At 35.7% G+C, this 14,543-nt stretch overlaps 1 protein-coding gene across 1 annotated transcript; it reads right to left on the reverse strand.

Moving 5' to 3' along the window:
• Positions 1 to 6,553: 6,553 nt before the first annotated feature.
• LOC106798398 (UPF0481 protein At3g47200) lies at positions 6,554 to 8,607 on the reverse strand. Its single transcript, XM_014774636.3, has one exon. The coding sequence runs from the start codon at positions 8,406 to 8,408 to the stop codon at positions 6,765 to 6,767; it is 1,644 nt and encodes a 547-aa protein (XP_014630122.1). The 5' UTR covers positions 8,409 to 8,607; the 3' UTR covers positions 6,554 to 6,764.
• Between the last annotated feature and the right edge of the window lie 5,936 nt (positions 8,608 to 14,543).

Genomic DNA, 14,543 nt, shown 5'->3' on the forward strand with positions numbered 1-14,543 from the left:
CCAACCCTTGGTAATCGATTACCAGAGACCATATCTCACATATCAATCAAGTTTCACAGCTGGCCAGCCACCACAAGCCTCCTTGCTTTGTGGTCTTTGTTCCTTTTATCTGTTGACTGCCAGGAGCTCGCCTGTTTAGGTACATCACAGGTTCTCACTGACCGACTATGCCCGGGGTGGGTCGGGATTGGTCAAGCTTGGTTTTGGGCAATAGCACCCCACCTGACGTCCCCAAGGTCTCCTGACCCCCGCGACATATCTCCAGGTACCACTCTGTGGTCAACAATAAAAGCAGGAAGTTTCACCCTTCAACACTTCCTCATCTCAAGCTTGTAGGATTATGGGGTACCCATCACATGTGGTACTAGGTGGCGGTCGGGCGATGGTGCACAACAAGTTTTCCACATCCACAATGCGCGCATAAACCCACCATCCCCTGTTGCCCACCTCCATCTGAGCTCACGTACTCCCACGTAGCCCATATCCTCGTTTCTCTCAACACCGGGTCCCCATCAATCCTCCCAAGCTTCCACAACATCCAATCAAAACAACATTCAAACAGCACAAGCTATCACAGCCAAGCAAAATAAGGCAAAGGCAGAAAACTCTGCTCAACACACCTACCAAAATCACAACTTTTCTCACTTAAAGACCCCAGTAACAATTCCTTCGATCCAATTCGTTAACCGTTGGATCGACTCCAAAATTTTATTGGAAGTCTATAGTACATAAGCCTACATTGTGACCGTTGGGATCTACTAGCAAACATCCAGAACTCATTCTGCACTACTCTTTCCACAACCAGCAAAAACATAGCATTTTTCTGCACTTGTGCAAAATCCTGCTGCACAATTTCACAGCAAAAATCTGCACAAAGTGCAGATTTCGAAATTCACACTTCCTCCCATCCAATCTTACTCAAATCAATTCCTACAAGTCCCAAATCATGTATCAATCATGTCTAAACCAAAGTCAAGCTTCAAACCACAGCAACACAAAATCTAGGTGTCCAAAACCCCTCATTTTAATGGATTTTCAAGGTTTGAAAAGTGAAATTGAGAAATAGGTAAATTTGAAGCAAACTCTCACCTCACACAAGTACATAACATCAATCTAAACTTGCTCAAACTGAATTTACACCTAAAATTCCACCGAATCAAAATTTGACTCTTCAACACCCAATTTTGCCCTAGAAATGGCTCTTTGTTCACTTTGGTCATTTGTTTTTCCCTCTAGCACAGCCTAACCTTTCTCACATGTCCTAAATGACATTTCAAGCTAGGATTAACTCATTTTAACCTCCATTTACCACAGAATTCAGACTTAACCTTCCAACTCTCAAAGCCTCACTCTTTTTCCACTCATAACACCACATTCTCACTTTCCAACCCTAGGTTAACTCTACATTTCATCTCTAACAGTTTTCCATAGGCAATTTCAGCATATAAACACCACAAACATCATCACAAAAACCCTAAAACAGAATGGGTATGTCTAACTCATCCAAACATGGCAGTTTCAACAAGCTTTCAACAAATGTCTTCACAAATAATCATCACACAGCAGAAAACTAACAAAACTACCCATCATATCTCCCAAAACCCCATACCCACGAAAATCAAAGGAGAAAGAAGTCCACCCAAACCTGAAATTTCGAAGTCCCACTTGTAGCCACGCACTTCACGACTCCAAAAACGCCCTCCTTTCACGATTTGGAGCAGAAATGATGGCCAAAGGTTGAAGCTTTGTTGGGGTTTCAATGGAGAATGAAGAAGAAGAAAATGGCAACGTGAGGGAGAGAGAGAGCTGTCTGAAAAAGTGTGGGGGCTGAGTGAAGAGAGAGAAAAGCTTTTTGGTTTTAAATAAAAGGGTTTTTCTCTTTTTCTATTATTTTATTTAAGCAATGCCACATGTCTCCATTTGAGTGGAGCAAGAAGGGCCCACTTTCTCTTTTTGACTGTGACCCATACTCAGTCACAAAAGTGAGAAAAATCTGACCTTTGAAACGCTAAAATCCTGCCTCGGTTTGCGTGTCGTTTCTCTGATTCCAGTTTCTCGCGTTTCTCTGCGTCCGTCGGGGCCAGTTTTCGAAAGTAATCAATATATATATCAAAACGCTTAGAATAAAACCCCGAGCGTGGTTCAGAGGTTGGTTTCGTTAAATTCTAAGTCGCACGCAAAACGATGATTTTTAAACTAATTAATTAAGAATTAACCCACAACCTCCCAGTTATGGATTTCTCTTCCTTAATTAGCCTAACTCGCGTATCTTGCCCCCACTATTCCTACTTCTACCAAGAACATATAGGCATATACACTGAATAATACTTATATATATATAATCATTCAAAATACATCGTTTCCAAAAATTCCGGGTAGAAATTTCCAGGATGTTACACCAGACTTAAGGATGATCTTGTTACGCTTTCACAAGCCATGAGTAGAGATGATTCTAAATTATGGTATGAAGCCATGAAAGAAGAAATGGAATCTATGACTAAAAATCAAGTTTGGGATCTAGTAGAATTACCAAAGGGACTCTCTATAGTAGGTTGTAAATGGATTTTTAAAACCAAGAGATACTTAAAAGGTAATGTTGAAAGATATAAAGCTAGACTTGTAGCCAAAAGCTTTACTCAAAAATAGGGTATTGATTTTCATGAAACTTTTTCTCCTGTCTCTAAGAAGGATTCATTTAGGATAATCATGGCCTTAGTAGCTCATTTTGATCTAGAACTACATCAAATGGATGTGAAAACAACATTCTTAAATGGAGATCTTGAAGAAGAAGTGTACATGGCTCAACCTATGGGATTTGAAAGCAAAAAAGGTAGTCATTTAGTTTGCAAGCTTAGAAGATCTATATATTGACTAAAACAAGCATCCCACCAATGGTATATAAAGTTTCATGGTGTGGTCTCCAAATACGGATTTGTGGAAAATGTTGTAGACCAATGCATATACCTTAAAGTCAGTGGGAGTAAGTTTATTTTCTTAGCTCTATATGTATATGACATTTTACTTGCAAGCAATGACTTAGGTCTTTTGCATGACACTAAATTTTTCCTCTCACAACTTTGATATGAAGGATATGGGTGAAGCTTCCTATGTCATTGGCATAGAAATTCATAGAGATAGATCTCTGAGGACATTGGGATTATCTCAAAAGGCCTACATAGAAAAAGTTTTGAAAAGATTTAATATGCAAATTGTTCATCAATTGTCGCACCTATAGTTAAAGGGGAAAAATTTAGTCTCAATCACAAGCTATTTCTTGGAGTAGCAAAAAGCAAACAATTGTTACATCATCCACTATGGAAATAGAATTTATTGGTTGCTACAAAGCTACATCACAAGCTAAATGGTTGAAGAATTTTCTGGTCTTAAAGTTGTAAACTCTATTGAAAGACCATTGAAAATATTTTGCGATAATTAAGTTGCAATATTCTTCTCAAAGAATAATAATAGTGGAAGCCGAATTAAGCATACAGAAATTAAGTTTCTAGTTGTTAGAGAAGACTTCAACAAAGAATTAATATCTATCAAGGACATAGACACAAAATCCATGATTATTTATCCATCAACAAAAGAATTGCCAGCTAAAGTGTTTCAGAATCATGTAATTCATATGGGTCTTACTAGTTAATAATAATATTTGTCTTTTCTTTTATATGGCATTGGGCACATTAAGTTAGTCATGAAAGGATTCAGATTGAAACAATAAAGTTAGGATCCTATATTTCACTAAGAAAGGGTTACATATTGTAATTCATGGAAGGAAATGTTAAATCTAAAATATAACCGCCATGGTTCATGTGTAATTAATTTTTAGTGACAATATCAAGTTTAACTTAACAAGTTTTGGTGATCATATTTGTTTATCAAAATAAAAATTATATTAGTAGTATATGAGCCAAGTGGGAGAATGTTAGCATATAACCATTATGTGGCTTATAAACAAAATTTAAGTAGTTGTTACAAGGTTTTTATTTTGTATTATTGGCTTTTTGATGGAGGATTCAAATAATAAAGCAATAGTTACGTTTTGGATTTTAAGAAAGGGTCCCTTGCCTTGGTTATATAAAGCCTATGATGCTCCATTGATCCACACACCTTTAGAAGGGCTAAGGCTAGAAGATCTCTTTATTCTCTTTCTTTATTCTGTGAGTGTATTAAGAGTCTTAAGTTCTTGTTTCTTTTGCTTGTAATAACAATGGTTGGAAATGGGGGTATGCTTTTGCTCTATACTCTTTAATTTATTTTATGTCTAAGAGTGTATTTTATTCTTACTCTGGATCAAGGACCAATGGCAAAGTAATGAATATATTTTGATATTCATCATAAGAGGTCTAACATGATTTGCTTATTTCTTTATGTTGTCAGATGTTGATACATGTTGGGTTAGGGTTTCATTTGGGTCCTACTTGTGAGATTTGTATAATGCTTCAATGTTTTGCTTTTTTTTTTTTTTATCTTGTTTGATGTTGAAACAAGTGAAGTTAGGGTTTCTTTTTGGGTTTTGTTTGTGGGGTTTGTGACTAAGAAAGATGAATTAACTTATGATATAGGAGGTGGAAGTAAGCATGCATGGTACTAAACAACTATTGCACAAGAAATGCATTAAGGAATAATGACTAAATAAGCTTCAGTTTTGTAATTTTTTTCTCTTGCATATCATTTAGGGCCTACTTGTTTTCTCCTTATTCATGATAGTTCATTCAAGAAACTTGATCAAGCTTCAAAATCCTAAGAGCTATAAAGTTATATGAAAAAAATATTATAACTCTAGATATATACAACACCTAAAAAAGCAATTGTAACTCTATAAGAGTTCAAAAAAAAATTATTTGGATTAAGAATTCATTAAGTGATAAAAATCATGTTCGTCACATAAAAGTGATATGAATGTTTACACTTTGATCAAACATTGATTTCTTTCTTATCTTTAATTGTCACTAATTAACATCCTACGGAAAAAATGGTAAACTCAATGTTTTACATGATTTATAATTCTTTATTTATGATCACTAACTTTATCAATCTATGACTGCGTGTGCTTTTATAAAAAAAATTGAAATAAAATATTTTCTTACTAAAATCTTGAAATATTAATTTTTTTTTAAAAAGTTTGATTTGTCCTGATAAATATTTTTACATAAACACGAATTCAAAAATCAAATTTTCATTTTTTTATAATTTTATTTTACATAAACTCTTCATTTGTTACATCTCTTTAAGTCTGTAAATAAAGAAAATATTGAGTAGTTACTATTATTTTACAATTATGATATTCTTAACTGCTCGCGATTTTTTCTTCAAAAAGAAAATGGAAATATATTGCTCTATAATTAACCAATAAGACACACAGGAAACGGATCCCTTCTGCCACCAGCCTCTAGGGGCACCTCGTGATTCTTAAAAAATAATATTTCACGTGTGGCGGTGGAAATCTGAGGATAAGGCTTCCCATGGTAGTATGACTTTTTGATGGTAGCAACAAGTATGATTTTATTTTTCTTTTGGCATGTACAAAACTGTGATCCGAAAAATGCGCTGAAATGGCGCACAATTTCAGTTTATTGATGTACGATTATCTTTTGGTCTTAATGGATGTGTACTGCAAATATGGTTTGTTATTTACTTGTTTCCTTTAGCTTTTGTTTATTTTTCTGTTTAATTACTTAAAACAACTTTTAAAATTCATTTGTATTTGTGTGTTTCGTTTCCTTAATCTTAAATAAGATTTTGAGTTTGGATGTATAAATGAAAAAAATAATTAAAAAAAGAAATATTACATATTAACTAAGTTTTTCGATATGATAGAGATTAGTTATTTTAGTAGAATTGAAAGGAGAAATCTTACCGGCCAACCAGGCTTGGTGAAGTGGGTGATAAAGAAGCACTCATGGATGAAAATAAAATTAAAAAAAATAAGATTTGAAAAAACAACAACAACAAAATGATAGAGAAATAAGAAAAATAAAAAAATAGGAAAAGATATTTTGAGCTATCAAAATCACATTTTAAATCTTTTAAAGGATATGTTATGGCTTAATTCATGACAGGATTGGAATCCAAAATAATTTTTGTATATATTAGAGATCCAATCTAAATTTTTTTTACTAAACACCCAAAACAAGATTTATTATTCTTTTTTTAGGGCTTTACCCTGAAAGGAAACCCTTCCACCATTTCTCAAAGGCCTAGGTTTGGATGTTTGGAAATAGTTTTCAACCAGCAGCAGTTAGAACCTAACTAGTTAGAACCTAACTAGTTGTGTCATTGTCCCATTTTCGTAGACCTAAAATATATTTTAACCTAAATATTTTTAATATAAAATTACTATTTTACTCTTAATTAAATAAAATACTAAATACTTAAAATTAATTTTCCAACTTTCAATAGAGAATTAACAAAAGTATTTTAACTAAATTCTAATACTTTCAATCTTAGTTCAAATTTTTGTTCCAGCAGTTACAATTTTACCCTTGTAACAATTTCAACTAACAAAAGTATTTTAACTAAATTCTAATACTTTCAATCTTAGTTCAAATTTTTGTTCCAGCAGTTACAATTTTACCCTTGTAACAATTTCAACCTAAACATTACATGTACATCAAAAATTGAAAGAGGACTAGTGAAACCATTTCACAGTATCACACTACACACTGATCACAGTGCACAAACGTGAATAACAAAAAATGGAAACAAGAACAATTTCTTAATCAACCATTTTAAAAAAAAAAAGTAAAATAAAACACTAGCTAGTTACGGTGGATTGCATAATGTGTCTGGATAGCAGTGAGAGTAAGCGCCGTAGCAGCAGCAAGCACCGCTATCACTCTCCACCCGTTAGGCATATAATCTCGTCTCAACAACCCATATGCGCCTCTGCATTTGTACCAAATCCATGTTAGAACGCGTCTGAAAATATGCCCCAAGACTTTCCTGGTTTTCCTCGCACGATCTACAGTTGTTGGGTATGAGTTCAATTCGTTAATCACCTGACGAAACCAGGAATCCATATCAATCTCATGATCAATCTCAGCATCAGGAACTCCCTCTGTGATTTTACGAAGCATATTCATCAAATCTTCGTTGCTCATTGATTCATGTACCTCTATAACATGTCTATCCTTAAGCAGTTTAAGGTCGTGGACCGAACAAATCAAACTCTGAACGAACCAAGCATAAAAAATGAAATGACAAGTAAATCTGGCCTTTTTCCCTCGCTGTTTCTCTAGGGTGATTCTGTTCACCTCCCACGCAATCAAGTTCCGCCACTTTGCTTCCGTGGTTTCAGTAATATGCAGCTGCGGGATTTCTAGTATTCCTTTCTCTTTGCTGAACGTTATCTTCAAGTCAAACCTTGCCTCACTTGCCCTCCTTGATTCTGAGGTAACTCCTTCTGGAGGTTTGATTTTAATCCCAGCTGCTTCAAGCCTCGTAGCGCATCGCGATAGTTTTCGTTGACCATGACTAGTATTCGCATCCTTTTTACTCCGTGTACCAATTGCTGAAGCATTGTTCTCCACAGAAGCATTGGCATTCTGCTTTGCAACCTTGTCAGTCGGTATATCAATTGCCGAAGCATTGTTCACTTCGTTGTTCTCCACAGCAGCATTGGCATTCTGCTTCGTTGCTTTATCTTGTTCTTTTTCCTTATCTATGAACGAGTGAACAAGTTCAAGAAAATGAAAGCCTTTTAACTCGGAAGAATAGGAGGAGCCCAGAGTAGAGTAATCATAGCCCAAGATAGAAAGCGCATGCTCACGTATCAATCTGATGCCATCATTATCATCCTTTGTAAGATTCTCGGGAAAAAGTGTGGTAAACAACTTACCCAGAACGATGAGAGGGATCTGGTTCTCGAGCATAATCAAATCCGACAACACCTTTTCCCTTTGTATGACTTCAATTCCGGAACTAAGACCATCCAATTGGCTCTCAAGTTTTTCATTCAGTTCCGGTGATCCACTAATTAGAAGCTCCAACAGAAAACAACCGTCCAACACCATAATTTTCGCGAGGTCGTTGCGGTTGAGCTTAAGGTCATCGACATTGTAGCTACCGCGAACTATTTCATCCAACTTCAGCATAGCTTTGCCACAATTGAGCAAAACTTGATCGAGCTTATTGATATCAACATTTTTGCATCGATAGAGGAGATAGAGCATGCAGCGTAGCTTGATCTCTTCCATGTATAGTAGGTCCGTTCTCTTTCCCTTGTGGAGGGGTCCCACGGAGACCACGTGTGGCGTGTAAGCTTCCTCTTTGGATCTCCGAAGTTGCTCCGGAACAAGGGTGATGCTACATGCTTCCGCTTTTTTGTGATCCAGACAACCCAGAATTATTGACAAAGAATGAACCCATTGGTTCAAACCGGAATTTTCGGCTTCGCCGCCCATAATCCGCAATTTGACCAAAATGATGGAGGCTAATTGTTGAAATGAGAAAGGGAAGTATCTTGGTCGATAATTAGACGAGGGAAACCCTCTGGATCAAGAATAAAAGGTACAAGAATACAAGAGAAAGGGGTAAAATCAAAAGGAAGAGATAGAGAATCACTGACAATTTCACTGCGGCTCAGGCTGCTCTCTTCCCACACAATAACCTTCCTTTAAATAGAGATAAAAGGCATTAATCTGCATTGTTTATATATTTATTTTATAAAACTATATAGTTTTAATTTTTTTTCTTCTTTAAGAAACTAGAGCATTCTCCACAAGGAATATATAAGGTGAATTTGATGAGGTGAATTTGATGGTTAAAAAAAGAAAGGTTAAATTATTGACAAAGAATGAACTTATTGATTATTCATCTAGTCTTTATAATTTCATAATTTCAATATGCTTAGTTTTTTTATTTTTATAATTTGAAAGTGATTTTTTTAGTTCTATAATGTAGTTGACATTTTAATTCTTGTTTAGTCTCAATAGTTTTGAAAATGATTTGTTTAATCTTTATAATTTGTATTTTAATTTTTTTTTAATCCATATAATTTGAAAGTGATATTTTTAGTCCCTATACTTTATATTTTAATTCCTTTTAGTCTTTATAATCAAATATGAGTAATATTATCAATTACAATTAACTATAAAAATATTAGTAAATAATTCATAATTAATTTATCTTAAGATAATTTGTAACAAAAAATAATTAATAATTAATAACTAATTTATAGCTAATTATTTTTATATATTTTTTTTGTAATGAGGACTATAAGCTAATTAAAATACAAATTATAAGGATTACAAATATTACTTTCAAACTATAGGGATTAAAAGATAATTAAAATACAAATCATAAGAACTAAAAAGAACATTTTTAAACTACAGGACTGAAAGAGAATTAAAATATAAATTATAAAAACAAAAAATCACTTTTAAACTATAGGAACTAAAAAAATAACAATCATCAAATAAACCTAAATCAATAATTTTTAGAAAAAAGTAAAACAAGACCGTGAATTCAATTTTTCTTGTTAATAAAACTAATATTTTAATAACTAACATTTATTGATTAAAAAAAAAAACCTCTCCAAAGTGTGAAGCCACACGTTACTCTATTGCCCACACTACTAAAAAAACAGCTTTCTACATCGCCCAATTAACATCGGTTATAGCTAAAACCGATGTTAACGAAAGCGCGATGACATTTTTGTAAATAAGTAGACTTAGTTAACATCGGTTTTTCCAAAACCGATGTTAGTATGCCATTGTTAACATCGGTTTTGTAAAAAATGATGTTATCGAGTCGATGTTAACATCGGTTTTATTATAACCGATGTTACGTAGTTGATGTTAACATCGGTTAATTATAAAAAACCGATGTTGTTATCATTATAAATTAAACTTCTGAAATTGCACAACCCGCGCTTGAACCCTATCGTTCTTCTTCTTTCTCCTTGCGCTTGAACCCTATCGTTCTTCTTCTTTCCCCTTGTGTCAAAGTCGCCTGCGCTTCCGTGACTGCAACCACATTGTGGAGATCGTGTTTGTGGAGATTGTCTTTGCCACTTATCCATTGAGGTACATCCTTTGGTTTTAACATTAGGCGTTCGTCGTTTTAACCCAGGGCTTTATTGTTGTTTCTCCTTCTGCCTGAGTTCGTGTTTGTCGCAAACTGGGCTGCGCTTCCGTGATTGCAACCACATTGTCGAGTTGGCGTTTGTGGAGTTCATGTCTGCGCTTCCATCGAAGGTATGCCTCTGTTGTATGGTAATGATGAAAATCCATTGTTCAATGGTCTGTCTCTGTTGTGATGTTTCGAAACCCTAGTTAGGCACAAAGGGTTAATCGTAACTGAATGTGTAGTGATTTAGGACCATATGTAACTGCCTTAAGCAGTTATTGCAGAATAAATTATGGAGTAACAATAGGGGGGGTTAGGCAGTTTTTAGTGGGTTTTCAGGAAGGGAGACATGAGGCTGTCAAATTTACATAGAGGGTTTCAAGGACAAAGCTTTGATTTACACAGAGGGTTTCAGGGACAAAGCTTTGATTTACATATTGAATTTCATCCAAATTTTTGACAAGTCATTGTTACTTCCATGAATATTGATATTGTATCATGCTTAATTATATGCATTTGCTTATTCTGATCATTGTGTGTTGTGTGATTATTTCTTCCATGCAGGTACATGATTCCTATTTGTTGTGAGAGTGAAATGATGGTCAGCAGCACCAACTGAGGTGAGTTTATATTTCCTTTTTTTTTGTCTTTATCTTTGTTAGTTTGTTATATATTTTTTATTTTATATGTTTGAGTTTTAAATGTGTAAAAAATAGAAATAGAAAGGTCTGCTGATTGCTTAGGAATTCCTTGCTGTTTCATGGCATTCCTTTTGAACCTCAAAAGGTGCTTATGATGGCCTTTGGTTAAATTTCTGATTATATGTATTGGGGTCCTTGTGTTGGGTTATTGTTGGGTTTGTTTTGGTTTTTGGAAGGTGACACTTTTGTGTCTTTTTTTTTTGGAAGGCAAACATATATATATATATATATATATTATTAATATCAAATCAGTACCAGAAGTACTGATGAATTACACATAATTACATGACACTTAGAGTGTCGCCTCCCAACCCAAACAAACCCTCCAATAATCCACTACAAAGGATAAAATATCCAACCCAAACAGATAGTCAATATACCCAGCCCATATCAACTAAAATAAGCCACAAGGTTAGAAGACCATTGGTTGAAAGAAAAACTGAAGTGTTTCTCTCTGGTCTTTAACCATGACCAATTGAGGAATAAAGCATCATCCATCACTTTAGATGGTTGAAAGTGATTACCCTCGAAAACCACCTGGTTTCTATGCTTCCATATAGAGTTAGTCAGAGCTACCCACCATCCATATCGATGAGATTGATTTTGCCCTATGGCATAGCCCTCACAGAATTGAATAAAGTGTGCTGCTGGAGATGATGCAATGGGGCCAACCATCTGATTCCAACTCATAGATTCCCACCACAACCCTAAGGTCATTTCACAATTGAAGAACAAATGATCCACCTCCTCTTGAGCATTCCCACACAGAGGGCATGAAGTATCATGCATCTGCACATTTCTTCGAAGGAGATTTCCTCTAGTGGACAGTCTATCTAGGATAAGTCTCCATGAGAAAATCGCAGCCCTTGGGGGTACATTCAGATTCCATACAATCTTCAGGATGTTGGCCTCCATAATTGGGGTGGTGGTCTTCAAAAGTCTGTAAGCTGACTTAGTAGAATATATACCACTGCTATCAGCTTTCCAAACCCGAATATCCTGCATATGAGGCTGGATTTGAATGCCAGTAATTGATTCCATGAATGTCACAGCTGTATGTTGCTCATAGTCAAATAAATTTCTTCTCCACTTTAAGTCCCAACACCACTTGCCTTGGGAAAAGATTCCCATGTTGGATATGGTATTGTTATGCTGATCACTAATCAGGAATAGCTGATTGAATTGCTATTCAAGTTTATAATCTTCCCCCAACCAATTATCTTTCCAGAATTTTATTTTTCCCCCTCCTCCCACCTTCCATACCATCTGCTGCTGAATAATACTGAACTCAGGCTGTTGATATAACTATTGAAGATCCCTCCACCAATGAGACTGCCAAGATTTATCCCTCCCACTGCTAAGATCTGACCATCCACCATATTTAGACATTAAAATTCTAACCCAGAACTGATTATGATTAGAAGATAAAGCCCATATCCATGTACCCATCAGAGTTGTATTGAATTTAGAAATATCTTTGACTCCTAGACCCCCTTCCTCCTTAGAGAGACAAACTACTTCCCATTTCACCCAAGGGATTTTTTTATGCCCTTGAACACCCCCCCCACAGGAAGTTCCTTTGCAAGGAGACAAGTTTGAGAGCTATTCTTCGAGGAAGCTTGAAAAAAGATAAGGTATAAATAGGGAGGGCAGTGAGGACAGAATTGATGAGAGTAACCTTTCCAGCCATAGATAAAATTTTCTGGTTCCATTTAGACAGCTTCTCTTCATATTTCCTGATCAGCGATTCCCACACCAAGCTTCTGGTGGACTTTGCCCCAATGGGAATGCCCAGATAATAGAAAGGAATCTCCATATGTCTACAGTTCAAAAATTTTGCTGCCTCATGAATCCAGTTGACCTCAGCTCCAAAGATCTCAACTTGACTTTTTGCAAAGTTAATCTTCAATCCAGATGCCAATTCAAAACCCCTCAGCATAGCCTTCAAAGCAATAACATTATCCCAGGAAGCATGCCCCACAAATACTGTGTCATCTGCATATTGCAGAATATTAACATGCTCATTTTGCTTCCCTACCTGAAAACTTGTATACAGATTATTATCTATTGCAACCCTCATCATTCCAGTTAAGCCTTCAGCCACTATGTTGAAGAGCAAGGGGGCTAGGGGATCCCCTTGTCTCAAACCTCTAGTGGGAGCAAACTCCTTTGTGGGGCTGCCATTTATTAGGATTGATATAGTGGCAAATTGTAAACAGGCATTGATCCATTTTCTCCATGTATGCAGCAGCAGTCAAGCTTCTATCACAAGCGATATTATCAATATCATTTAACTGCTGTCTCAGCTGCTGAAATTTCTTGAATTTGACATCCCCAAACTCTCTACTCCACTGCTTTAAGCTGGATTTTAAGTTCCTCAGCTTTTTTTTAAGCACAAATCCCCCCCAACCAGCCTGCTGATCTCCGGTCCATGATTCCTTCACCAATGTTTGATATTCTTTATTTTTGAGCCACCAATCCAGCACCCTAAAGGGCTTAGGGCCCCAATCCACCATATCTGTTTTCAATAATATTGGGCAGTGGTCTGAAAAGTCCCTTGGAATTACATGTTGAGAGGAGTCCGGCCAATGGGACAGCCACTGTTCTGAGACCAGACATCTATCCTATCTGCTCTTCACAGATCCATTGGGTCTGAACCAAGTAAATCTGCTACCATAAGATTTGATCTCCTGCAGTTCCATATCAAAAATCCAGTTATTGAATTCAGAGATATCAGAGCTATTTCCCATTCTTTGAGATGTGCCTATTCTTTCTTCCTGGCTTCTAATGCTATTGAAGTCCCCAAGGAAACACCAAAGACCATCAGTGTGAGAGATTCTTAGCTGCCTCAACTCTTCCCACAAAGCTCTCTTCCCCTGTAGGTCGCAAGGAGCATATATATTAACAATGTATATCCTCTGATCATCCTTTATCCATCTACCTGCAAGCATTAGGAAGTTGCTGCCTTTCACCCTGCTGTCTACTTCAAAAACAGAATTATTCCATAAGCATAGTAATCCCCCATAAGTGTGAACTGAGGGAACATTATCCCATGAGACATTAGAGTCCCCCTATATGCTCTGACAGGTAAGCTTGTTGAAGTATTCCTTCTTAGTTTCCTGAATACACACAAGGTCCACCTTGTATTTTAAATTGAGCTTTTTAATAGCAGCCCATTTGATCCCCCTGCCCAAACCTCTGCAATTATATGACAGAATTATTTTCAGTACCTGTGGTACTGTTCTGTTTAATATTTTATTTTTGAACTGCAAAGATAATTTATATTGATAATTAGAAGTACCAGTGGTACTACAGATTACAAAGAGACATTACATCAGAAAATAGCCATATAGGCACCCAACAAAATACAACATATAAAACCAGCCCTTCCTAATAGTTTTAAATAAATACTAAAGACATTGAGGCCCCTGATCCAATCCTCTCCAGCCCTGATATTTATAAATCAGGATCCTATTCCACAGCTGTTCTGGTTGGTGAAACATGTACCATTTCCACTTGATTAGTAAAGAATTATTTAAAATTCTAAAATCTTTGATCCCCAATCCTCCTGCATCTCTAGAAGCACAACATTGTGTCCAAGATACCCATGCAATCTTCTTCCGTTTAATATTAATATACATATTTGTCCCTGTTTAATTAAATTAATTAGTTATTGCTTTAGTTTGACTGGATAGAAGTATGATATGTATTCTTAAAAAATTGTCAATGAGCTGTTTGATAGAATGACTGAAAAAGGCTTTAAATACA

Source organism: Glycine max, chromosome 1 (assembly GCF_000004515.6).
Source record: "Glycine max cultivar Williams 82 chromosome 1, Glycine_max_v4.0, whole genome shotgun sequence".
Lineage (NCBI taxonomy): Eukaryota > Viridiplantae > Streptophyta > Magnoliopsida > Fabales > Fabaceae > Glycine > Glycine max.